This window comes from Athene noctua, chromosome 13 (genome assembly GCF_965140245.1).
Source record: "Athene noctua chromosome 13, bAthNoc1.hap1.1, whole genome shotgun sequence".
NCBI lineage: Eukaryota > Metazoa > Chordata > Aves > Strigiformes > Strigidae > Athene > Athene noctua.
Genome location: NC_134049.1, coordinates 2,733,162 through 2,758,997, shown reverse-complemented (window position 1 = coordinate 2,758,997; position 25,836 = coordinate 2,733,162). Strand labels below are relative to the sequence as shown.

Genomic DNA, 25,836 nt, shown 5'->3' with positions numbered 1-25,836 from the left:
GGGAGTTGCCCTTGGGGCAGGATGGTTTGGGCAGCAGTAATGAGACTCCTCACCCAGCCCCCTCAGGATGGTTCAACTCTGAAAGCAGGAGCCAAGCCTTGCATCCATCCTTGATTTCTGGGATATAACTTTTTCCAAAACAAGTCTGTAGCTAGGGAGGCTGTCTGTCCTGGAAAAGTTGGCAGCAAGAAAAAGCTGAGAGGCTTGTGAGCTGCACTCTTACCTCTCCTGGCCACCATTTCAAGACACAGACTACCAGGAAGAGTTTTCACACTGCTGTCTGGTGGCTGAAGCCTGACTCTTCATTGCTCTGGGTGGCCAAGTGAGATCTCCCACTGCACTGCCTGGCCCTGTCACAAATGGCATCCCTCTGCTGAACACGAGTGAATGGACTTGTGCACCTCACTTCTATGATAATGGATGCAAGGGAACAGAAGAAGGTCTTTCAGCTGGTTTGTGGTGGTGTGAGCCACTGGGGCCATCAGATGACAGATAGAAACCACGTGGCAGCTCTTACTGTCATGCAGGGCAATGCTGGAGCGAGCAGGTCACAGACGCATGAACGCTACGCTCGTGTTGGAGTCTGAATTGCAGCAATCATGAGAACTAAGTATTGCAATTAGAGCTGGTCCAAAGGTTGAAACTCCTCTTTGAATCATCTTGACGGCTTTTGTTTTGGGAGTGTCCAGGTTAAACAATGAGAAATTTGAGATAATGGTTTGGGTTTACTAAAATAGGTTTGATTTTATAGGTTTGATAAAATAGGAATTGATTTTAACTGAGGCTTAAACGGCTCTTCAGTGTTTCATAAAACACAAAGAATGAGGAATACCTTTCCCCTGTCACGAAATACATCTTTAGAGGTATGTGGTATCTCTTAAATTTTCATTTAACAATTTTTGACTGAGTGCGATTGAAAACTGTTCAGAGAACATGCTGAAGATAAGAGAATGCTGATGCAGGTTTCTCTACCTCTTTATCTTTCTTAATTCCAGCTCACCTGCAAAGGAAATCTCATTCTTCAGATTGTTATAGAACCTCTAGGCATAACTATACAGTGAAATGTTTACCTATACAAGATAACTTTCTGGTTCTAGGACTGCTTCTCAGTGATTCCTCAGCACCGGGTTATCCTATGGAGGTATTTCTGAGAAACAGTCTGCATGAGCCCTGCACAAGAAGAGCATGTCTCTGTGGAGGAGTGGTGCAGTAAGTAGGCATGTGAGACACATTTCCTCATAGGTCAAGAAGCAAAAAAGATATACAAGATCTCTTTCCAAGTGCAGAAAAGAATGAAGTCTGGGTTTACAATTTTAGGGGGTTTTTAGGCTTGTGGTCATTAAGGAGAGTTGGGTCTCATGCACTGGAGCTCTCACTGAGCTCTGCAAAGGCTGACAGCCTTGTCCACCTTCTTTTGTACCCTTCTCTCCTGCACACATGTAGTGTGTGAACATCCACTAATGAGTGGATTAGGTTTTACGTTCTGCAATGTCCAGATGGACAGACTGTTTGCATAGCCTTTAACTGAGAAAGTTTGGGATGGCCCCATTTCAGCACTGTTGTACCTCTAATAGAGGTAATAAATTTTATGTTTCTAAAAATAACAAAGATTCAGTCATATTTAATGTCTTTAATGAAAAAAAAATAATCAAGTTGTTCTTTAGACTTACAGAAATTTAGATCACGGGTAAAATCAGTACAAAAGCCCCAGAAATGTGTCATGAGTTGTTGTTTCCTTTCACAGGTAAGTAAGAGTGCTTCTAGGCTTTTCTGCCTGTCTTGGGAACAGATAGCTTACAAATGATGAGTAGAAACCATCCACTCCTGAAAGCAGGATGGATGCCTCTGAGGTATGGTTGCAAGATGGATCAAATATGCAATTCTCTGTTAAAGTAAAATCTCAGCAGAAGTCTCAGGCCAGGCTCCCCGTGCTGGGTCTGGGGGAGAAAGCACTGCGGGTGGTTAAGACGATGCCCTTGTACAGACGAGTTGAGTGCTCACACACTTCTGGTACCCAGTGCAGAAAGGAGACTGGTCCATGGGTGCTTCGAGACCAGCTCTTCTAGCCCTGCCTGATGCTTAACTGCAACGTGGGAACGTAGAGGGCTTGAATGCATCACTCTCTGGGTGAATGACTCAAAAAGCACATCTGCTGGGGAGGTACACTCTATTTCTCACTAATACTTGTGGTCTTCCATACATAGCACGCTGTTCAGTCATCAGTGGTTTTAAAGTGTGGTAAGGAGTGGGCCGAGAGGTGCTTACTGCTGTTAGGAAGAAGAGGCAGCTTGGTAGTGGAAGAGGGCTGGAGTCACTGCACTGAAGTTAAATCTGTTGAGTTCTGCCATGAACTTGAGAATGCTGAGAGTTTGCCTCTATTCCAAATAAAGCATTTGTCTGGGGTTAAATTACTGTGCTTTATCTTCATGGAAGCTGACAGAAACAAAACGAGACAGTGAGTTGATGCTCCATTCTGTATTACTGTTGCAAAAAGGAACAGATAGTTCTTGGGATCAGATGAACAGACACAGATTAACCTCTAAGCAGCTTTTATTGGAGCCCATTTAAAGCAGTTTGGGTTGGAAGCGCCTTTGCTGAAGGTGATGAGAAATACCAGGGTAAGAAGATGAACCCAGTGTTTGGGCACCATCAGAGTCTGGAGAATGTCCAGTGCATGTGCTGGCATTTATAGCATGTTAGGAGGTGAAAGCTCCTCCTTGAGAGTAAAAACCAAAGCAAATTTAGACAATTCTGGACAGTTTTTCTTCTTCAAAGGAAAGTTTAGTTTTCCTATTTTTATTTGTAGTGTAGTTGCAAGCCAATAGACTTTTTACTTGAGCTGTAATAAGATAGAGATCTTGTGTTCCAGAAGTCTGATACCCTCTGTAGTAAATGATGCTTCTGTGCACTTTTTTTTCCCTGTGTAGTCGTCAGTGGTACAAGCCCCTCGCCCCTGAGCACTTAAAGACAATTGCCTTCTGTGGAGTGGCCTGAGATCTTGCATCATTTCCTGTCATCTGTCCAAAGCTATTTATAAAACGTCTGCTGATTCTGGCACACAGGCAAAACCCAGTTTTCATGAGAAAACAAATAGTTTGGAAATGTGTTCCCTCCCAGCAAGTGTCTCAAAATTGTTGAGAAAACCTGAAATGTCTTAGAAAATCTTAATGAAAGCTAAGATATAATGGGGTTGGGGGATATGTGGTATCGACTAGTCCTATATATTTGTAGTGGAATTCTTTAGAAATTAAAAATGGTGCAACATGCACTGAGAAAAAGCTACAGAGTATTAACACTGTATTGAGGAGGTGGTTCCAAAATCTATTTGTTAGCAAAACAAAAACTCTGGGGTTTGTCTGCAGATACAGCAAAAGTAAGTCAAGGTAGCTTTTTCAATGCCGAATATTTGTCATATAATTTGATAGCAGAAAGTAGAAACTTTTTATAAAAACGTCTACAATTTCTTAGGTTTTCCATCTCTAACTTCAAGAGACTGACTGGGGTAGGAGTCTGACAGGGACAGTAGGAGGCATTAAGTGAAGCAGCGTGCTTCCCAGTCAATCTGCTGTTTATGATAAGTGCTATTTTGGGAATTGTGAAAAAGCATGTTGGCCACAGACAAAACGCACCCTGAGCAACAGCACTCACATCAGCTTCCCACTGGCCTGCCTTGACTCTGCTGGCACCGTGCTTCTTGCCTCTTTATCTTTAGCCATCCAGTATGCTGCTTGCTTATGGAACAGCTGCATCTGTGAGCTCTGGGCATGTTGGAGACCACTGTGTGCAGGGCAAAGTCAATGGGGGATGACCTCTGCCTGAGCAGTCACAAAGACACGATTTCTTAATGTGTCTCCCAATCCAGCTTGTTTTCATCCTGTTTTCACCATAAGAAGTACCAGAGTGCTGCAGATGGCCCCAGGTGGGATTGGAATCTGTGGGCTGCTCATGAAAGCCTCTGCAGGGTACAAATCTAAATAGCAGCAGAGGGCTGAGACTCTTCTGCTATGACCAATTAGTATCACTTTTCCGACCCCCAAGTTTCTCACAGCAGCAATGGATCATCTTCTTGATGGCAGACAACAATTCACTTCTGCCCGTGCCGTTCACATGTAGTCTATTGCAAAATAATATTTTAAAGTGTTTGAAATGCCTCAACTCACTGCGCTTCCCTTCTCCCCTTGTAAGCGTGGAGGTAACGTTTGCTGCGTAAAAGTTGTGTAGCCTCAGGCTGCTAAAGCAGCGCATTAGCTGATGCCCGTGTATTTGTATTGAGCTTCGCCCTCTGTAAATGTATTTCAGGAGGATTCTGGTGTTGGTGAAAATGTTAGCGAATGTTAGTCTGATTCTTTTTTTTTCCTCTGTAAATGACAAGCTCTGCAGCACCAGCTGTATTTACAATTGCACAGCAGAGGCTTTATCTCTGTAACGCAATAGCAATCAAAACCCAACATGTAGGAAGGTTTTCTGTTCAGTAGGAATGAACAAGAACAGTTCTACATAGCAATATGTCTAATTCTGCAATTAAATGCGATAGATCTACAAAAACATATAAATGCTCCACATAAATCCATCATCAGGCCTTTAGAACTTCTGCTCAAGAGCTGATCTATTTTCCAGTAGGGATCCAAAACCAAATCCATTTTTTGCTGAGAGCACCCCGCCCTGTTTCCAGGGCATCTCTCCACATTGGAGTACTCATGGTTTTACAGATATTTAAATAATATCTGTGCAGGAATATGCTGCCTTACAACCCTCACAGTATGGCAGCCAACGCAATAACTAGCACGGAGGTGCCTTAGACTGTCGCTCAGGTGCCACTGCAGTGCACAGACGTGTTCTCCTAACCGCTTCAGGTTTTGGAGGTGGGGAGGAGAGCAACGCCTTCATGCAGGTCTGAATGGGGGAGAACTCTCACACATGGAATTCTCTTGTACCTGAAGTGCTGGGGAAAAAAAAAACACAACATTTGGTGGTGCTCCTTGTTTCCTATGCTTTGCCTTGTCACAACAGCCCGGTTCCTCTTTCTGTAGAATGTTTTTCAGCTGTAGATTCCCGTGCTGACTGGATCTACATCCTGGCTCCAGCACATCTCCCGTGTCCCCCACTGGGAAGTTAGAAGCAACTCGGGTCACTGGGAGCAACCAAGTGTGAAAATATTGGTACTAGTCATCCTTTAAAAGGTGATTAAACTTAACACGTACTGCCTTAACTGCTTGCCTTGGTAACTGTTTCTACGTGTTTGCTATTCTGTGTGTAAAATACTGATAGCTATCTCTATGCAAGGTTAACTAACAAGGAATTAATGAAAGGCTGAGAAATCTGAGGGAGCTTCAGCCCTACAAGTGAATTTCACATACAGAGGGCTGATGCTTTCAGTGGTGACTCAATTAATTACAAGGCAAGTTTTCTAAGCTTTCCTCTTCTCCCGGTATTGCCATGGCTTTGCCAACTCCTGCTTTAGGCAGCTGCTCTGTTCCCTGTGCTAAGTGTTGGTTAAGACATAGGAAAAGTAGGCAATGGAATTGCCTGACTTAATAAAAACGTGTGATATTAAGCAGAGAGCCTGCATGCAGCTAGCTGTACCAAAGTGTCCTAGATTGCTGATGATCTACCAAGGGGGAAGAATGACTTGTTCTGTTTTAAGTGTTTAATGACTTTTTCTCCTGCGGATTCACAGAATTTCCGAAGTATGTCACAGAAGCCATTATTTCTAACCTCAAAGTTAAATATCTTCTGTGATTTTCTTCTTCCACCTTCATTTACCCTTTGTACTTTGCTGCCTTTGGTTTGAATTGGTCTCTGTTAATGGTCTGTTCTTTTCCAGTCTTTCTATTGTTTCACACAGGGATGAAGATCTTAGGGTCTGCCTTTCTCCTTTCTTCTACGTCCCCTAATATTGTGATAGCTTCTTTCCTGATCAGAATGTAGATGGTACAAAGCTTGCTCTAGCAAAGTCGGTTCCACCAAGAGAGTTCAAATGAGGTAATAGCATGCTGTCTGTGCCCAGGTAGCTTTGGCTACCACCAAGTAGACTTTAACTAAAAGAGGATTTTGTTGCAAAAAAATTGTTAAAAGTTTTTAAAACGGCAACTGCTGTGTGGTTACCTGCTAATAATGCTGGCACGAAGTATACGTGAAGATATATTGGGAAAACTTTAAAGTCTGCAAACCCAGAGAGCAATTTGTTAGGAAAATGTGTTTGTGTTCAAAAGAACAAATTTTAAAAAATCCTACATCAGTATGGAAAGGTGTAGTCTGACCTCTTCCAGGAAACGGAGGTGCCCGAGAAGTGAAGCTGCCTGAGCTGTTGGGTTGTCAGTGAAACTGAAATTTATCTGGACTGTTTGTGCTGAACGTCAGCACTATGAAACTGTAAGCTGGAAGAGCAAGTGATTTGTAAAGGCTTTGCTTAACACCTGCAGAGAACTAGGCTAATTGGAGAAGGCAGCAGTTAAAGGAGACCCAGGCAAACTGTTGGAAACTCTTGGGAGCTGTGCCAGGAAAATCAAATTGTACTTCAGGGCCCAGATGACCCTGCCGAACATAGGTAAGCAGGAACAGGCCAAGGAGGCAGCAGAAACTGTTTCTTGAACTTCTCCACGTCCCCTGTGCGTAAGTTGGATTTTCTCTCTAAACTTATCCCTATCCCCATGCAAAATGAATCCTAGACTTTGGTAAGAAGCGTGGTCAGTCCTTAAAAATGTATCCTAGGACAGATTTCCCTTGCTCTGGGAAGCTCGACTGTGTAAGTGGAGCAGGAGCCATGTGGCGGGTGCCTCGGGTACTGTCTGCTGTCGGAGTCTTCCCCTGCATGTCTTAGCGAATTCTGCTGCCCAGGGGATTGATCCCGCAGGACAAGCCAAGAACCGGGTATCACCTCAGACACCTTAATCTTCAGTGAGGGTGGAGGCTGACTGATGTGAGGTACACACAGTTAAGCCTCTTCTGAAAATACTTGGAATTGTTAGAGATTGCTGCGTAACCCCAGAAAACACAGATTTCCCGCAGAAAACGGAAAGCGGTGAAACTGAGACAAAAGCCTGGAACTGCCAAGTCACCTTGGGCAACCTTTTCAAACCATCTCCAAATCTTTCTTCCCTTGCCAATCACGATGGGTGTGGGCACTTAAAAATACTTCATTCCCTTTTATGCCACAAGTAACAGTTCACACGCAGGACTGAAATGTTACATTGCAATTTACTGTTTGATCTTTTTGAACTTGGATATAATAAATTAATCATTACTTCAGTTCTAATTATTTTTGAACTGCTGGGCTTTATGACCTTCAAATTCCAGTTTTTTTCTTACTCTGCATTTTACTGACAGTTAATATCTGCAAATGTTTTAGAATGGGTTGGTATCTTACAGCATATCATCTACATGCCATGTAATTGCATGCTCGTGGGGAATGGGGAAACAATTTCACACAGTAATTTATAGCCTAATCAATAGGGTATTAAAAATCTGAGAACAGATTAGCAATTTTCTGGATTAGGTAGCTATAAATTGCTGTGTGACACACAATTAAATTCTGAGCAACTCTCTCACATGCATCATAATTCTATAAATAGTGAGGCTGAAGATAAGTAACATTCCTGCACCATGCTCTTCCTTGTTGCATGATTTTCACCTAGACTGAAGGATCTCATTCACCAGATCCTACCACAGACTATTCTCTTAGAAGGCAGAAAAGAATTTGGAGGGAGGAGGGGAATAAGTAGCTCTTGATTTATTAATTAGCAACCCAGAAAAATGGTGGTATTTCTGCACTATGTGAGATTTATGACTGAGCGTGTGCTACCCAGGCTTGCCACTTACTGCAAGCCTCCTCTGTGTTTGTTAAACTATTTTTCAAACGGTCTGGGCTGCTGCAGAGCAAACTCCATGGATGTGCTTCTCCACTTGGCTGAAATGGCAGTGAGGGTACTGGCAGAGTCCCAATGGACACAGGATTACAAGTGGCTCTCCAGATGCTGTTGCAAGGCTGTAATATAAATTTTTTTTCTTACTGCGGTACCCTAGGATCAGCTTCCTCTTTTGTCTCTCATAATGAAAATACCTTGTATGGGTGGAAGGATTCTTTAATTAACTAAATAGCTCTGGATTTAGACATACAACCACTGCTGCTCCTGCCTTTTTTGCGTCCCAAATCTCTTCCTTTAATGCAAGTAAATACTCCTCTGTGGCTTGGCTCTGGTTGCCGTCCTAACATCACCTCTTCCAAACTCCTGCAGGTTCTTTTACAGACTGTATTTAAATACAGGCCTTCTGGAGCAGGCAGTGCTGTAACCTTCCAACTCTGTTTTACTCCGTGGGCATAAACAACTCCAACTTTTTCTGACTTTCCTCCACTGCTGGCAGCAGGGTTAGCTGCCTATAAATTAGCAAATATTGTAAAGTGTCAGTTTAGTTACTGACTCTTCTGTATGTGCGCTGCACTATCAAATGCCCAAGTCACCTCTCCTGCTAGCGGGGGCAATGTCAGAGTTAGCAATGCATCTGACTAAAGTGAAGCAGTTAATCCTTGGCTTCATAACTGAAGGCGTTTTTAAAAGTTATTTAAATAACTTTAGAGAAGCTGGGTATGGAGCTCTTTGCGCATTGATGCATATGTTTATTAAAACAATGAAGTTATGTGATTTTAAAAGTGCAAGGGTCAATTGGATGCTCCTGTCCAGATGGCAGCAGAGCAAGCTGTAGAGCCCTATGCAGTGTAACTTCTATCCTAGTGCTAACTATAAATAACCTCTGTTTAACCAGTAAAAATGAGTATTAATTGTTTTCTTTTGAGTCATCCTGCGCTGAAAAGGCATATGAGGGACCTACGAAAAGTGCATCCTGTCTTGTGAGTTGTCCTACAGCTCTGTTAGTGGAAGCACAAGGCTCTTCTGATACCCCCAGGCCTGGTGTTTTCATGCCTCTCTCTCTGCAGTAAGACTGTTGTAGAAAATTCTCACAGGGAGGAAAAAAATGTTTTAATTTTGCTTTATTTTGTTGTCTCAGTTGTGATTTTTCAGGAAAAAGCAGACCTTTACTGTCTCTTCCAATGTCTGCTAGGGGAGATGCAACAGCAAGAGAGAAATCCTCTCTGGTGTTTACAGAGGTGACAGCAATGTCACATAATCTGTAGGGTCCCCCATGACCCTAAACTGCAGAACGTCAGAGCCAAATTGTCACTTTTGGAGAAGGAGAGCCGGCTGCCGTTGTTCCCACCTGCTGCTTTCCAACGGTTTTTGTTTCTCTGCCATGAGGGATGTTTAAAGCCTGGACGGTTGAACCGGGCCCACAGAACCGCGTCCCTGCCTGTCGCCGTTCGGAGCGCGGCAGGATCGGTGCTTGCCCGGTGCTGGGCCTCCCCTGCCTCGGCCATGGCAGTGACCTGAGCTGGGAGAACCGGCCTGGTTCTCCTCCTCACACCTCCCAGCTGCGGAAAACCCGCGTTCCGGCTCCCTTCACAGCTGAAGCTCGGCCTGGCGAGGCTGCACCAGCGGGCCGCCATTAGTGCCCGTAGGCTCTAGTTCCCGTCGCTCTGGTGTCGCCTCTGGGCGCAGCTCCGCTGGGCCCGTTTCTCTGAAGTGTTCCACTCAACTTTTCAGGCTCTGCTGAATTCCTCCAGCTAACTGGCCCTAGGGGAGCGGCCGCGTCCCGCCACGACAGCCGCGGGCTGCGAGGTGACACGTTCAGCCCAAGGGGGTGCCGCTCTGGCGCCCCCTCCCCCGGGCCAGCCCCGCTGGGGGAAGGCGGTTGGTGTTCCCCTGGGCTCGGGAGCGCGGGCAGGCCTGGGGGGCGGCCGTGCCCCCCGCACCCTGACCCCGGCGGCGCTGGGGCGAGCGGGGCCGGGCGGTGCGGGCCCTGCCTGGCCCGGCCGGTGCCGACCCGCCCGCCCCCTCCCTGCGGCCCGGCCACGGCCTCGCCCCGCCCCCGGGAGGCGGAGCCGGCGGCGGCCCCGCCCCTCCCTGCCCTCCGCGCCGGGTTACATGGCGGCGGCTGCGGCAGCGGCAACTGCGGCGAGGCGGGCGGGCGCCGGGCGGGAGCCGGTGGCGGGGCCGCGGGGCCCGGCCGTGTGAGCAGCGCAGCGCCCGATGAGCCTGGGAAGGCCCGTGAGTGCGGTGGGGCGGCCGGTGAGGCGGCGGGGCGGGGGTCTCGGGCCGCACGCGCGGGCCCGGCCCCGCCGCACAAAGGCGCTTTGTTCCCTCCCGCCGGCCGGCGGCGGCGCCCCCCAACCTCCTCCCCCCGGCCCGCTCCGCTCCGCCGGGGCCCGGCCCGGCCCCTCCGCAGTGCAGCGGCGGCGGCCCGGGGGCGGCGGCGGGGCCGAGGAGGGCGAGCGGCCGCTGGCGGGGGCGGCCGCGAGGCGGGCGCTGCCCGCGGCCAACGGCTGCGGCCCGGGCGGCGCCGCGCCGGGCCCTGCGGGTCGCCCCCTCCCGCCGGAGCGGGGCCGGGGGCGGCGGCCGCGCCCTGAAGGGCGTTTGAAGGTAGGGCTGCTCCGCGCTGCGGCGGCCCCGCGGGGGGGCCCGGGGCCGCGGCGCGGCCGGACTGCCCTGCCCACCCCTCTCTGCCGCGGCCGGGGGCACGGCGGGGGGGTGTGGGGTTGTCTCCTCTGCCTGAGCGGTCGCCGGTGCCTGAGGGGGTGCGCGGGAGGGGCGGCGCCGGCGGGTGAGGCTGGCTCGTCCCGGAGGGGCGGCGGGAGGAAGGATGTCCTTTGCCGGGACGGCCGCGGGCTGGCGGCTGCCGCCGGGCCGGGGCGGGGAGGGAGCCTCGGCCTCTCCGAAGTCTGCGGAAGTTTTGCTGCTGAATTCGGTGCCGGCGGGGCCTCGCCGGCGGCTCCCCGCGGGGGATTCGGCGCCGCTCTGCAGCCGCCGTGCCGGGAGACATGGGGGCAGGTACCGCTTGCTCCAGCTGCCGGGGTGCCCGCAGGCTCCGCGGGTACCCTCGAGCACCTTCTGTGGAACTAGTGACAGAACGCTTTCAGAAGTAGCTTCAGACGCCCGAAGAAACTAGGTTGAAGAGGGGCTGCTGGAGTTTCAGGATTTGGAAGAGCCGGTGCCCTCGGCTGGGCAGGCGGGATGCACACACCTGGCCTCTGCGTGATGAGTATCTCGTTCTGCGGCTGATTCAGTGCCCTGTTGGATCAGGCTGACAGTGGCCAAGCTCACTGTGTCGAGGCAAAGGACACAGTGGCTCTTGTGTCGCCCTACGGCCAGTGCAAGCATCGATGAAAGCGCTGCTGCCAACGAGCATTTTTATATCTATATATGTATGCGTGTATGTAAAAATAACCTTGTGATAGCACGACGTGTTTATAAACGCGTTACAAATTCCAGAAGATGGTGGCTTAAAACAGAGGTAGATTTTAGTTTGGTAATCGGTTCAGCAAATGTGTGCGGTAAAGGTAAAATGGGAACTTTATTTCAACCTCTTGCTCAGGCTCAGACCTTGCTGGTGCGGTCGTTAGCTTTAATTCACCCTTGACTGGTTAACTGTTCGGTGGAACTGCAGAGGGTAGCGGATCTGCCGAGGTGCAGAAGGTTGTGGTTAGCTGGTGCTAGGCTTCAGTGCTGAGTTTTCATTCAATTATCTGAAGGGAGGACTGAGCCATTTTTATTTATGATACAGAAAACCTCAGTGGATTTTTGTGTGCTTTTACAGATTCTTTAGAAGATTGATAAACTACTAGTAACATTTGCTGACTGCCAGCACAGAGTTCCCTAAACAGTGTGGGGAGCAAGTAGGAGGCTTTAGAAAAGCGGCAGTTTCGTGAGTTGGACGATGACTCACTCTGCCTACTGACTGCAACGTGGCTGATCTAAAAAAAATACTTCTGTGCCCCGTATTTTTATAGTCAAAGGGATAGTACTTAGCAGGTTGTATAATATGTCATTAGTCATTCTTGGTCTTTCTCTTATGAGTAATGATTTGATCATTATGTGGTCTACATAATCAAATTAACTGGTATCTTTCTGTCTTATTTGTATTTCTGAAAAAGTAAATGTCTCATACTTGATTGTGTTTCAGTGTACATCCTGTTTCCTGAAAACTGTGATAAATCCACGTGCAGAAGTTGAGCACAAATTGAAGGGGCTGCTTGCATAATAGGGGAAGCTGGTCGTGTGTGATGATGTCTGCCAGCACTCGGAATAATTTCAAAGACGACAGCCCTTCTGTGGGTCACTGCTGCTGCCCTCTCCCAAGAACTGATCTATTTTAAAAGCATAGTTGTAAACCACTTAAGAAACTAGTATCTTTGTGTTTCCTTCTTTAAACTTTGTGGGAGGAAGGAATTAAAATACCGTTTTAAAAAAACCCAGTAGTCTCGAAAAGGTGGCAGTTAGCCTAAATGAAACCATCAGTGCCTGTGTGAATAGCCTATTCGGCACAAATTGGGGTGATAAACTCCCGGTTTTCTATACTATAGTCCGTTGTGTTTCAAGTAGTTAGAGCATGTCACACAACCGAAGAGGAATTTGTCGGTTTTGTTTATTTAGTGTGTATTTTTAAGACTGTTGGACTGATGGTTATGACTTTCATTGAAGCTGAACACATACAAGCTTTAGGGATGTTGGTATCACTCGTTGTAAGTATTAGTGTTTAAAAATTCCACCTCATTATTTATCAACGTTTAAAAGACTATAAAATGCAAAGAAGAAAATTGGTTACTTTGAGCTCATTTTGGCTTGAGAAAAGCCTTGACTACTTCTAGTTGATTACCTTCTAGTAAATATTACCTTAGAGTGAAAGAAAGTTTAGGGTTAACTTTTTATTTTTCATCCTTCCTATCTGCTTCTGGTCCACAGGACTGTTTGTCTTAAATGTCTGTTTGCTATTAACTCGTGGATAGGGAAACTAGTTCAGCTGCTTCCGTGGCGTGAGCGATGCTCGGGGAGCTGCGCTCCGGACAGAGGGGCCAGCTCCCGAGCGGTGCCAGCGAAGGGGCTGTAGCGTGTGAGCAAAGGGCTGCGCGAGGTGGGAGATGGAACTGGCGTAGTGAAAGAAGTATGTCTTTAATGTGAAGTATAGTTAATGTGTGGGGTTGTTTTAGAAGCATTTCTTTTTGTCTAGGCAAGGATATATGAACCTGCTACAGCGTTGTCATCCGTTGTATTTCCACAGCAGAATTTTCAGTGGCAGTAAACAAAAGATCACTCTCAATTAGTGATTCTTAATTTGTTTTAATAACGGGGCATTTGTGCTAGGACAATCTCTAATCGTGCTCACCATACTCATGTGAGGGACTGTATCTGTTTGGTAGATAGGCTACTGATCTGTCTGGTCAGCTTCCTAGGACTAGATCCTGCTTTGAATGATAGCCGGGACCTGCTTTTTGTGGGTTTGGGATTAAGTCATTTGCTCACAGTTACACAGGAGTTTGTAGCAGGATCAGGTCAAATCGAAGGCTGTAATGGGTTGCTTATGTTATCAGCATTTGTTTCCTTAGCCGAATCGCTCTGATTCTGAAAATCATTACATACCTTCTGAAAACATTGTAATTAGTGGTCACCTAGTGGAAGGATAGAGTATAAGCTGACGATTAAAACCTCGTAATTTCAGAGATAACAGAATGAAAATTTTAGGGCTCCTACTTCAGTAGCAAGTGGGTCGTAATTCCCTTTCTCCTTGAAGCAGTAGTGTCATTACTGCTTTCACGTTGTAGTTCTGCTGCTACCTTCATTTAGTTGTGGCAGTTAGGGTGAAGAGATGAGCAGATCTTACTCCTCGCTACTGATGGGCATGGCTTTGTATCTCTTCCTGTGCTGTTTAATGGAACTAGCTAAAAGAGAGGTTCCAGATGTGTCACCCAGCTGGTGCAAACCGATTCGGTATGGCTGCATGTTGAAGACATCAGCAATGTGAAACAATAAGTCTAATTATGGGGAAGAATACAACTGGGTTTAGATGGTCCCAGGGATCTAAACTACAGCTTATTGCAGGGTATTTGAACAGAGGCCTTGGACCTTGAGTTAACATCAAATTTAAAGTGTTAGTATAAGCTACAAAAATTAATTTCTGTAACAGTTTCTTGGGGAATGAAAGGAAAATGGTCTGAGGTGATGTAAACTTTTTTACAGGCAGCAGCTCGGGAAGAGTGAGCCTGAAAGCGTTGCCTGTGAATGAGAAAATATTTTTAGGTTTTAAAAAAAAAAAATTAAAAATCAAGAGGCTAGGCTTCTGGTTTTTATAATTGTGAACAAAGTTGAATAGTCACTGATGCTATCCTAATTAACTCTAGGATAAATTTTATATTTGTTCTTTAGGCAAATTAATGGGTATTATAAGAAGGGTCCTCACACTGATGTCTTAATACTGATACAAATTCAGGATCGTTTTGGGAAAACTAACAGTGTTAACCTCATTATGTTTGTATTAAGGTTATGATAACTCTTACAAAACACTCTAAAATTAGGACTCTTGGCAGTACGCAAAGAAAGGCATCTCGAGGCAATAGTTACACATGCTGAGTGAAGAAAGCTCTGAAGATCACCCTTCTGGCAGGGTACTACACATGGAGGGCAGCTCAACGCCTTTCAGTTTAGAAATCCTACATTTGGTGATCTTTATTTCAAAAGAAAAACCCAGCAGAGGAGGATAGCATGTGTCTCCTCCTTTCCTGTGTTTGTCATGTGGCAGTACAGATAACTGGAGGCAGGTGGTGTGTGGCAGGAGGGAGGGAGCCAGGGCACTGGGGCTGTGTGTCTTGGTGGCAGTCAGTCTTGAGCCTAAGGAATGGTAAGATTTAAATGTGCCAAAACAGTCTTGTTTCTGTTTGCCACTGTGCCTTTTTTTTTTTTTCATGCATGCAATTCTGATTTACTTTAGTGAATTGAGGCCATTATTTAGAATATGTTAATATTTTGTCAGCTGCTCTTGCTGCCCTCTTAGGAGTGGGGAGACTTGTTTGGTCCCAGTTGTCCCACTGAAGTGCTAGCACAGTTTTAAGGGAAAACGCTAGTACAATTAATTCTAGTGTTGGGATAGTTTGGAGAACTTCACATTTTTTTTAGAGAGCTGGATGAAGAGCTGAAATGTGTTAATCTAAGATCGAAGAGAAGACATATAGTGGTTTGATGTGACCTATAGTTGTTGAGGAAGAACGTAGAAGTGAGTTGTAATGGAATTGCCCAAACCTTACCACACTGTATGAGGTACACCTTTGACTCTTCTCTTTATGGTATCTTTGAGCTTTTAAAAGAAAAGAGGATGTTGTGCAAAAATGCAACATGTGGTCTGTGTTCCGCTGCTGAGTACGGGGAAACTTACTGAAAAAATTACCGCCTTTGTTTTCATAAATAGTAGTTGCACTCATTAGACTGTTAAAAACTACATGATGTCTGAAAGTGCCCATATGTTGGGGAAAATAGTTATAGAATATAACAGTTACTGTGTAAAAGGCACTCGCTGTTAGATTTGCTCTGTAATCTAGGTTGGATAAGTGTAGAAGTAATTGATAAAGTAATAATAGTTGTCTAATGTATAAGAATTAGCTCTATAATTCCTGTAATGATGTATCTGTAGAGGCAAAATAATGATTTGAGGCGTTAGTAGACTTCATGCTATATCACAAGGATTTGAGCTTTATAAGTGGCATTGGAAGTGTGCTGTCTGTTCTGGAAAGCAAATAAATACCAGGAGCACACAAACCTTACCCTTTTCGTGTGAACGGTACCCAGTTATCGCTTATTATGGTGAAATACTTAAAACTCTAATTTTGTCTTTGAGTAAAAGCTTAGTGGAAAGAGTTACTCCAAAATTTAGTGACTGAGGTGCAGGATATTATTGTTTTTGGAGACTTGTATTGGAGAATTACCAAGTTTTCTGTGATACTCCCTTCTTTATTAAGATTCAGTAGGATTTTTTTATTGTGTGCCTTATATTCTCGATAGGTTATATCTAAAATTTTCACAATATATGTTTAGAAATGATGGTTGGTGATTATTGTCAGTTTTCCTTCACAAGTAGAAAAGTATATGTCATTTCTGTTTGGCTTTTATGATGGTTTCTTATTTTGTAACTGGACACTAAATAAGTTGTATATTTAGGACAACTTGAGGAGTTGGGGATGGAGGAAGACTTCTGTATGTGCCGCAGTACTGATGTATTTTTCTTTCCCTTTCAGGTTGTCACGGAGTAAAATGGATGGTAGCTTTGATTGTGATTGTGGTGAGCTGGAGCCACCTGATCATTAACAGAAGGCATCTTTTGTAAATCAAGAGCTGCCAGTTTCACGTTTAACTAGACTGTAAACAAAGGAGAGAAAAAGGAGGAAGAAGGAAAAAAAAAAAATAGTGCTTACCAGCACCATAGAATGACGCTGCTCAGGACCAGTCCAACACTGAATGTATCTGCACTGTGAGGAGGAGGATGTTAATAGAAGCCTATTATGTGCATATTTATTCACATTTTTGTTAAATGTTAACCAGTTTAGCACAGTAGAGCTGAGTGCATAGTATGTCATTTCATTCCGTTTGAGTTCCTTGTGAGTATTTTCTTTAATGTCTGCAGAAATGCTGCACCTTTCTTGAACTATGAATGCTGCAATCTTTCTATCTTATGCTCGGTTTGATTTCTAGAGCTTACGGGCTCTAAATTCAAGGGGACACAACAGGCCTGGCTGGCTCATAATGAAATGAGAGTGTCAAGAAACCATCTTGCAGTCAAAGCCAAGTGTTTCTTCTCCCTTTCTGTAAGACCTTTCCTTCAGTTACCAGTGGAAGTGTCTCTGCTTGTTTACAGAAGCTTAGTAGTTTGAGAAAAAAGAAACGTAAAGAATTTTAAAATGGCAGAAAAATTTGAAAGTCTCATGAACATTCATGGTTTTGATCTGGGCTCTCGGTATATGGACTTAAAACCACTGGGCTGTGGTGGAAATGGCTTAGTTTTTTCTGCTGTCGATAATGACTGTGACAAAAGAGTGGCTGTCAAGAAGATTGTCCTTACAGATCCCCAGAGTGTTAAACATGCTCTACGTGAGATCAAAATTATTAGAAGACTTGACCACGATAACATTGTCAAAGTATTTGAAATTCTTGGTCCTAGTGGAAGCCAGTTAACAGATGATGTGGGCTCCCTTACAGAATTGAACTGTGTTTACATTGTCCAGGAATACATGGAGACAGATCTGGCTAATCTGCTAGAGCAAGGCCCTTTACTGGAAGATCATGCCAGACTTTTCATGTACCAGCTGCTACGTGGCCTCAAGTATATTCACTCTGCAAATGTTCTGCATAGAGATCTCAAACCAGCTAATCTTTTCATTAATACTGAAGACTTGGTGCTGAAGATTGGTGACTTTGGTCTTGCACGAATCATGGATCCTCATTATTCCCACAAGGTAGGTGAAGAGTGGGAATATTTAAGCGATACACTGACAACCATGCCTCTGTAAGATAACATCTTTCTCCCTTTTGCAGAGGAAGGCCTCGTTAGCAGGTGGGCGATCGTGTTAGGGATCGTGTTAGAGCTGGAATGCTTGCAAATAGAGTAAAACACATCTCTGGATGACATGTTTTGTCTCAGGACTACTGCAAGCATAAACCAAAACTTTTTTTACTAGATGTATGTTCAGAAAAGCAGATTTTGAACAGTGAATACAGAACCTAAGATGAAGACCAACATTTAGAAGTGTGACTATGGAAGCCTTGGATAAGTTTGTGTTGCATTCATAGTGTGGAAGTGTAGCTACTTCCTGGCATTAGATGTGTTCCTGGTTTCAGTGATTATTTCACAGAGTTCATTATCATGTCTGCATTTATTTGACATCTGGGAATAAGAAAGTTTTGCTGCAGTTCCTCATTTGACTAATAAATAGTGTCACACTTGTATATTGTTGTTGTACACTCATAAAGATATTGCTGTTCCATTTTAAAAGGTAGAGAGGCTTAGTAGGGGGCACATGGTACTAACCCTAGGACCCTGAGACCAAAAAATCTTGTAGTAGTGCGTTAAAAAATAAGAAACAATTAAAATAATGTACCTCTTAAAAAATCTAAGTAAGCTTTTTTCTTTTTCTTTTTCTTTTTTTTTAAATGAATTTCATTAGGGCCATCTTTCTGAAGGATTGGTTACTAAATGGTACAGATCGCCCCGTCTTTTGCTTTCTCCTAACAACTACACTAAAGCCATTGACATGTGGGCTGCAGGTTGCATCTTTGCTGAAATGCTGACTGGGAAAACCCTCTTTGCAGGTGGGTAGAATAAAAATATATGCGTGTGTGTGTGTGTATTCCTGATACAGCTTAATTATCTTCCTAAAGAAAGATTGATTCTCATGGCTAGTATCAATAGTCATTGACTACCAGGATTTGCTATATTATTATGCAATTATATAAGCAAACTATAAATCAGTGTATTTGTAAAACAGATGACGTTTCAATTTTTGTTACCCATGCTGGTGTGTATTTAGATAAATATCACCCTTTAGTACTCATATATGGTAAATCTGTTTGTAATTAGCTTAAGCTAAATTTCTTAGATGCCTAAGAAGTGTTCTAAATACATGTATTTTAGTGAATCGATGTCTCCAGGGAGTATTTGAGAATTATAAATGCCCCGAGTATCATATTCATATATATTTTTTTAATATAGTCAACCTAATCACTTCTCATTTATGTTTTAAATTATGAAAGCGTAGCCCTTTTTTTTCCCCATTCCCTTTTTTTTTTTTTTTTTGTGTCATCTACAGGGTGTTTTGACCTGAACTTTGTTTCAGTGGTATAGGGAGGACTCTTAAAATTTAGCGTGGCATACCAAGGAAATGTGTAACCTCCAGAGGTTTCTGGTAAGGTAGGACACAATGCTCTGGTCTCATTGGGTGCATCTACATTAGTGCTTTGGTTAGGATCAGGAGCAAATTTTTGAAGCAAATCTCTTGATGGCCATCCTGTACCACTGCTCAGTGCACGGACTTTTAGATGTCTTTTTAGATAAAATGAAACTGCCATTTGCACTGTAGGAGATCACCCAATGTGCTCCACCTGCTGATAGGCATTCAGTCCACGGGAGTAGATGAGCTAGTCTAGAGTAAACCCCTGAAATGCTTATTTTGTGTGCACCCCGGGGTCTCGGCAGAAGTTGTCTCATTCAAGCTTGCTCTTGGATTTGCCTCTGTTGGTGTAAATTACCGGAGTAATACCAATAAAACCTCAAAGAACCGAGCTTGCATGTCAACATTCACATTACTTTAAATACATGTGGACTGAAAGCCCACTTCTGCAGTAATTCTTAGCATTGTACATCAAGGTAATGAAACTGAGAGCTTTTTCCCATTAAGTGCTATTAATAGAGTACTGTCACCTTGAAATCATTATTTTGTAGAAATCATTAATATGCAAAGAGGCTTTTCTTAACTTCTAGTGAGTTGCCAACTCTTTGAGATACTAACTATTGGAATAATGTCCCCAGTGTGTATTAAATGCTTGGCTGATAAGAGATTTATTAGGTTTCCATTGCTTCAAGCACTTCTACTGGGAAACAGTGAAAATAGTGGGAGAAAGTCTGCAGACTGCAGCATTCAGCATAAATTGATTGCAACTGCTTGGGGTTTTTTGAGTAGCATTGGTATTTGCCAAAAGTTTTTATTGGTCTAATAGCTGTGCAGTGAGTTAGAATTCTTTTTTTTTTTTTTAAACTCAGTAACTGAAATCCTAAGTTTGTAGGCTCATTCATATGCCCTAATTGCATTGTGTAGATACCTAGAAAATATTTTTAGGTATGGATGTGTCCCTCTGACGATTTAGCACTGCCACAGTTTTCTACTCTAAAGGAGATTGGACTTCTTGTCATGCATTTGGAAGGGGAAGATGGTTGGAGATACATCAGCCTGTCCTGAGACTCTGAGTAAAATTCTTTTGCAAAATTGTTTGGAGGGCTTGATGTGGTTAATTTGCAACTTTCTGTCTACTTCTGAGCCATCTCTTAGGAATCCTGCTGTCTGAAAAGCTGGCAGGAATGGGAAGGAAGAATGCAGATTAAAACTGCAGAATACCTGGGGTGAGGGAGGGAAGTTGAGGCAGACAAGTTCAGTAGCGGTTCAAAAGAACTTCTCTGATTCTTTCTTCTAAATGAATATTTTAAAACACACGTTTCGCTTACAGTGGAAAGCAAGCTGATTAATTTTTAGGATGGAAATAATGATACAGTAGAAACAGTTTTTCAGCAAATTACAGACAGTTTAACATCTGATAGATTATAGTAAGTAATTTGTAGTAGTCTGAAGTAGGAAGGCAAAACAGCTTTTTCAGTCCAAGGCAACGCTTGGGGAACCTAGCTCTTAGTCAGATTTTTTTGTGACTTTGCCTCAGCTTTTCTTTAAGTCACGTGGCAGATGTGTTGTAGGATGTCCAGTGCAGACTGCCATGCAAACTGCTGAAGTGAGCTGATAGCACATAGATTTTGAGATAGTACAATCTCATTCTGGCCCCATTTATTCTTGTATTTAATGTTGCATGTATCAGTATCGCTGATGGTTGCCCAGAGCTGCTTGTGAAGCAGGGTAACACTGCCATGCAAATAATCCTATAGAGTTTAATCTGCTAGTTGAATCTCTAGGGTGCTGCATGCTTCTTGGAGCTGAACAATAAATTGAGGTAGGCAAGCTGTATTTCTGGGTACTCCAGCTATACAGGTACTGAATATAGATGCTGTTCGTTCTTCAAAACCTGCTATGTAGCGCCTTATATTTCTTACCCAGGGAAAAGTCAGATAGTGTTAAAAGTGCATTATAATTTCAATCATAATACAGTACTCTTTTTAAAAAAAACCAAACCAAGATTATACTGCTTGAACTGGCGGGTGATTTTTGTCTTGCACCTGACAGTAATACAGGATTTCAGAGTAGAATATTAATACAAATGGTCATGGCCTGTAAGATCTCTTGCTAAGCTAAACCACTACTGTTTATATTAATAAGGGACATAAAATTCAAAGTGACGTCAAATATTGAATTAAGTGGATCAGTTGAAAGGGGAGAATTGCCGTATCTAGCATATAACAAAAAGATAGGGTGTTGCTGTAGAGTACCTCATCCACAGTGAAAACATCCTTGCAGAAGCTTAAGGTTAGGTCGCTTTATCTGCGTGTAGCAGCTCTGTAATTCTTCAAACACTACAGCATTTTTGAGAGCTCTTCAGATTTATTATCATTCAAATTTAGAACTTCAGCCTTTACTCTGTAGGAGATAATAGCCTTCTACAGAAAATAGCTGCTTAGAGCACAAAATTTTGACATGCCTTTCATATACTGGGATCAGAAGCGCTTGAAGTTGAAATAGCAGCTTGTGTTTTCTCTTGGTGCTTAGGTGCGCATGAACTTGAACAGATGCAGTTGATTCTAGAATCAATTCCTGTTGTACATGAGGAGGACCGTCAGGAGCTTCTCAATGTAATTCCAGTTTACATTAGAAATGATATGACTGAGCCACACAAACCTTTAACTCAGTTGCTTCCAGGCATCAGTCCTGAAGGTAAGTAGTTCAGAAAAAAAACACATCCGGTATTTCAAAAATCACAAAATAGCCGACAATTTCACAGTGTGTATGTGTGATTGCTAAAAGCAAGTTTCAGTTAAAAGAAAGTGTTCTCTGAAGAAGGATTGTCTTCTGCTGTAATTAAAAAAACCATTCCTTACACAACAGCTACTTGGTCATCTTTGGAGTAGAATTGTGAATCTCTGCTGGACCTGTTTGCGCTGAAATTGCTCTGTTTTGAGACATTGGCCTTTTCTAAATATAAGGGAACATTGGGATGGAGTCGGTGTCAAACAGTTGGCTTTCAAATGGTTTTAAAAAATAAAGTCCCCCAGCCAAACCGACAGCAGTGTTTCCTGATAGCTGTTAGTGGATACTGATTCAGCTCGAAGCATTCTGTCTCTTAGTGGTTTTTTTCTTCTCTGTGTTAAATTATTGTTGATCTTAGATTGGACCTCTCCTCTTCTAGCTTTCCTGTGGCTACAGAATACATGTTTGGCAGTATTAGCTGATGCCTCACAGGTAGCTACTTTGAAGAAAATGCATACCTCTAGAGCAAAGCGCTGCACCTTAATCTTAAATTCTAGACGTCTGAAATGTAATTTTTCTCCTGTTTAATGATAACTTTTTCTTCACAGCACTGGACTTTCTGGAGCAAATTTTGACGTTTAGTCCCATGGATCGATTGACAGCAGAAGAAGCTTTGTCCCATCCTTATATGAGCATTTATTCCTTCCCAACGGATGAGCCTATTTCCAGTCATCCTTTTCACATTGAAGATGAGGTTGATGATATTCTGCTGATGGATGAAAGTCACAGCCATATTTATAATTGGGAAAGGTAAATTTATCACTTACTGTGGCATGTGAAATAACTGAATGGTTGTGTGCTTGAAGTAAAGTTGCTTCGTGGGCATCATTTCCTTTTCTGTTTCTTCTTAAGTTGACCTGAGGATAAACTTTTCCCTTATAGGCAGTGTATTATCTTTGGATTTATAATTCATTAGACTGACTTGGATATGCTGATGCATTCCTGAGGTGCACTCAAGATTCTAGAACCTAAAATTTCTCCCTCCATTACTTTTTAAAAAAAAAAAAAAATTCTCTAAAAAATAAACTTTAAATGAAAAGAGTTTTAAATATGATTGTCTTGTCCAATGCTTAGTGTATATAATAGTAAAGAGATCAACAGTAGTTATTTAAAGTCGATTAAACACGCTTTAAGGAAGAGCTCTGTACATGGAGTGAGCTATTGTACATAATTCTGGACTTAAATCTTTCAGATGTGCATATGAGGATTGCTTTATGCCGGATTAAATTAAAAACCTGGAAGCAGTACTCAGTTGGATTGAGGAAAAAATTTTATCTGTGAATTGTCATTATTCTGTAAGGGAATTTCTAAACTTAACTGTCTCGGGAGCTAGAAGACTGTTTTTAGCTGCTAACGCTTAGGAAATTGTTTTACAGATACCATGAAAGTCAGTTTTCAGACCATGACTGGCCTATTCATAATAACTATGAAGCTGATGAAGTTCAGCGTGATCCAAGGGCTCTTTCTGATGTTACTGATGAGGAAGAAGTGCAAGTAGATCCTCGCAAATATTTGGATGGAGATCGTGAAAAGTATCTGGAGGATCCTGCCTTTGACACCCACTTCTCTACTGAGCCATGCTGGCAGTATTCAGATCACCATGAAAACAAGTATTGTGATCTGGAATGTAGTCACACTTGCAATTACAAAATGAGGTCATCTTCATACCTAGATAATTTAGTTTGGCGAGACAGTGAAGTTAACCATTACTATGAGCCCAAGCTTATTATAGATCTTTCAAACTGGAAGGAACAGAGCAAAGAAAAGTCTGATAAGAAAGGCAAGTCTAAATGTGAAAAGAATGGGTTGGTGAAAGCTCAGATAGCACTTGAGGAAGCATCACAGCAACTTGTTGAAAAAGAAAGGGAGAAGAATCAAGGATTTGACTTTGATTCATTTATAGCAGAAACCATTCAGCTTAGTTTACAACACGAGTCTACTGATGTTGATAAATTAAATGACTTGAATAGCTCGGTGTCTCAAATGGAGTTGAAAGGATTAATATCAAAGTCAGTAAGCAGAGAGAAGCAGGAGAAAGGAATGGCTAATTTGGCACAGTTAGAAGCTCTGTACCAAACTTCTTGGGACAGTCAGTTTGTAAGTAGCGGGGAGGAGTGCTTCCTCATAGACCAGTTTTGTTGCGAAGTAAGGAAAGATGAACAAGTTGAAAAAGAAAATACTTACACCAGTTATTTGGACAAATTTTTTAGTAAGAAAGAAGATGCTGAAATGCTAGAACCTGAGCCAGTAGAAGAGGGGAAGCTTGGGGAGAAGGAAAGAGAAGAGAGCTTTCTCAGTAACAGTGGGGAACTCCTCTTCAACAAGCAGCTTGAGGCTATAGGTATTCCTCAGTTTCACAGCCCCGTTGGTTCGCCACTGAAATCAATACAGGCCACGTTAACGCCTTCTGCTATGAAATCATCTCCCCAGATTCCCCACAAAACATACAGCAGCATTCTGAAACATCTAAATTAAAACACTCAGCAGACATTTCTTTTATATTCATGAGATGTGTTTGTCTTTTTTTATTACTAGTGTAAGTAATTTTTTTACTTGAATCAGATGGTGTAATTTTGGTATGGATTTCATTAGTTTTCTGTTTACCATTGTTTTTACAATCCAGAATTACTTTCTATACATGAGTTAGTTTTGTTTTTAAACTGGCATGTCGTTTGCACACAAGATTAAAGAATAGAGCAAAATAATGCAAAATGCAGGAGGTAACAAAAAAATGCACTAAACCAAGTAAAAAAAACAAAAAAACAAAAAAACATTCTCTCAGTAAAACAGTGTCCATGTTTTGCAGAAAAAGAACCTTGCCTTGAAATGTACACAGTGAGACTGTACATAATTGCATGAAAATATCTATTTTTCCCAAAACATTTTATTTCATTCATGCGTATTTTAGAGTTTTTCATACTGTACACATTTCTTAGACACATGATACCAGCAGCAACTGAAATGAATGCAGAATTTGGTACGCATGTGTTATCTACCTCAAGGTAACAGCAGTATGTGGCAAAAACATTAACCACCCATAGTGCTTCTCATTATGCACTTCTATTTAGCCAGCATTATTGTAGTAGCTATTATTGAAAATCATTCAATATTTATAAATGTTCTGGTATGCATTCTTTATAGTGAAGTGTTAATATGCAGCACTTTTATTTATTTTAGCAAATAAGTATATTTCTGTAATTATAGAAAGTCAACTTAATTTTTGAGTTACTTTTTCAGATAAAAGTTTTTGTTTAGCACTATGGTTTTATTGCCTACATAGCTGGATATATATTAACATCGGCTTATTCTGAGGCTATCCAATACACTTTTTATTTTTTAGTTTTCATTTCAAGTAAAGCACTCACTGTGTATAGGAATTTGTAATTGGAGGTGCTTGATCTCTACAAAAGAAATTAGGAATTGCTTTATTATCAAATGCTCCTAGAAGTCTTAATTGTGTTCATTTTTTTAAAAATTTTGTAATGTTAGTTGTGTGCATGGAAGTAATTAAGGTACAACATTACTGTAGGTTAAAGTTCTATATGGTGAGACATTTTGTTTTTACTGTATGTTTTTACTGAATGATTCCTGTCCCATTCCCAACCCCCCCTCAAAAGCAAGCATGAATAAAATTAGGTTAAATATAGCATGTAGCATCTCGGTCTTCTGAAAATTTGTTTTACCTTCTGATTTTTTGAAATACTGGATGTATCATTGGCTCCCCTGTTTAAAACGAAAAACAAATAAAAACATGGCCAGCAAAAACGACTTGGTTTTTTTGATGCTTTGTGCAACGAGAGATGAAGAGCTGCTGCTGTAATGCAGCTTGGCTGTACTGCGGAGGCGGGCCGGCCTGCCTGCACTCCTCGTACAAGGTGCTCGAGGAAGAATGAGGAATTTTCTTGCCATCTACCCTAGAAGTGCTGCTGCTGGGGATGCAGCGCTCTGCTGGGGATGCAGCGCCCTGGAAGGAGGCTCCAGAAGCCTGCTTCTGTCCCAGTGCCTGCAGCCTTGTGTGATGGTATGGCTACGAGGGTGCAGTACTGTCAGTAACTGTTTTTGTTGAAAATACAATTGACTTTGAGTATAAATGAGCATTACTGTTTTATCAGCTTTTTAGACAGTGTGAAGGTGGAAAAGCTGCCGCGAGTGTGCGCGTGAGCACCTTCGTGTTGCTGACAACCTGGCGTGAAGGTAATCGTGCAGGTCCCTCAGTCAGGAGCCTGGCTGGAGCACTTGCACAAGGAGATTTTGGAGCAGGACCAGGTAACTCCTATGGGATGTTTCAGAAT

At 42.9% G+C, this 25,836-nt stretch overlaps 1 protein-coding gene across 3 annotated transcripts in view; it reads left to right on the top strand.

The window, feature by feature from the left end:
- MAPK6 (mitogen-activated protein kinase 6) overlaps positions 1–25,312 on the top strand; it is a 30,924-nt gene extending 5,612 nt beyond the window's left edge. The window contains exons 1-6 of one of the 3 annotated variants that reach the window (XM_074916776.1): positions 9,951–10,100; positions 16,109–17,323; positions 18,032–18,176; positions 21,287–21,451; positions 22,093–22,294; positions 22,921–25,312. In XM_074916776.1, coding sequence (XP_074772877.1) covers positions 16,769–17,323; positions 18,032–18,176; positions 21,287–21,451; positions 22,093–22,294; positions 22,921–24,019 — 2,166 coding nt within the window. In that variant the 5' untranslated portion in view covers positions 9,951–10,100; positions 16,109–16,768 and the 3' untranslated portion in view covers positions 24,020–25,312. Of the gene's footprint in view, positions 1–9,950; positions 10,101–10,706; positions 10,881–16,108; positions 17,324–18,031; positions 18,177–21,286; positions 21,452–22,092; positions 22,295–22,920 lie in introns of those variants that run through there. The other 2 variants (XM_074916779.1, XM_074916777.1) reach the window with 2 other exon arrangements.
- Positions 25,313–25,836: the final 524 nt, after the last annotated feature.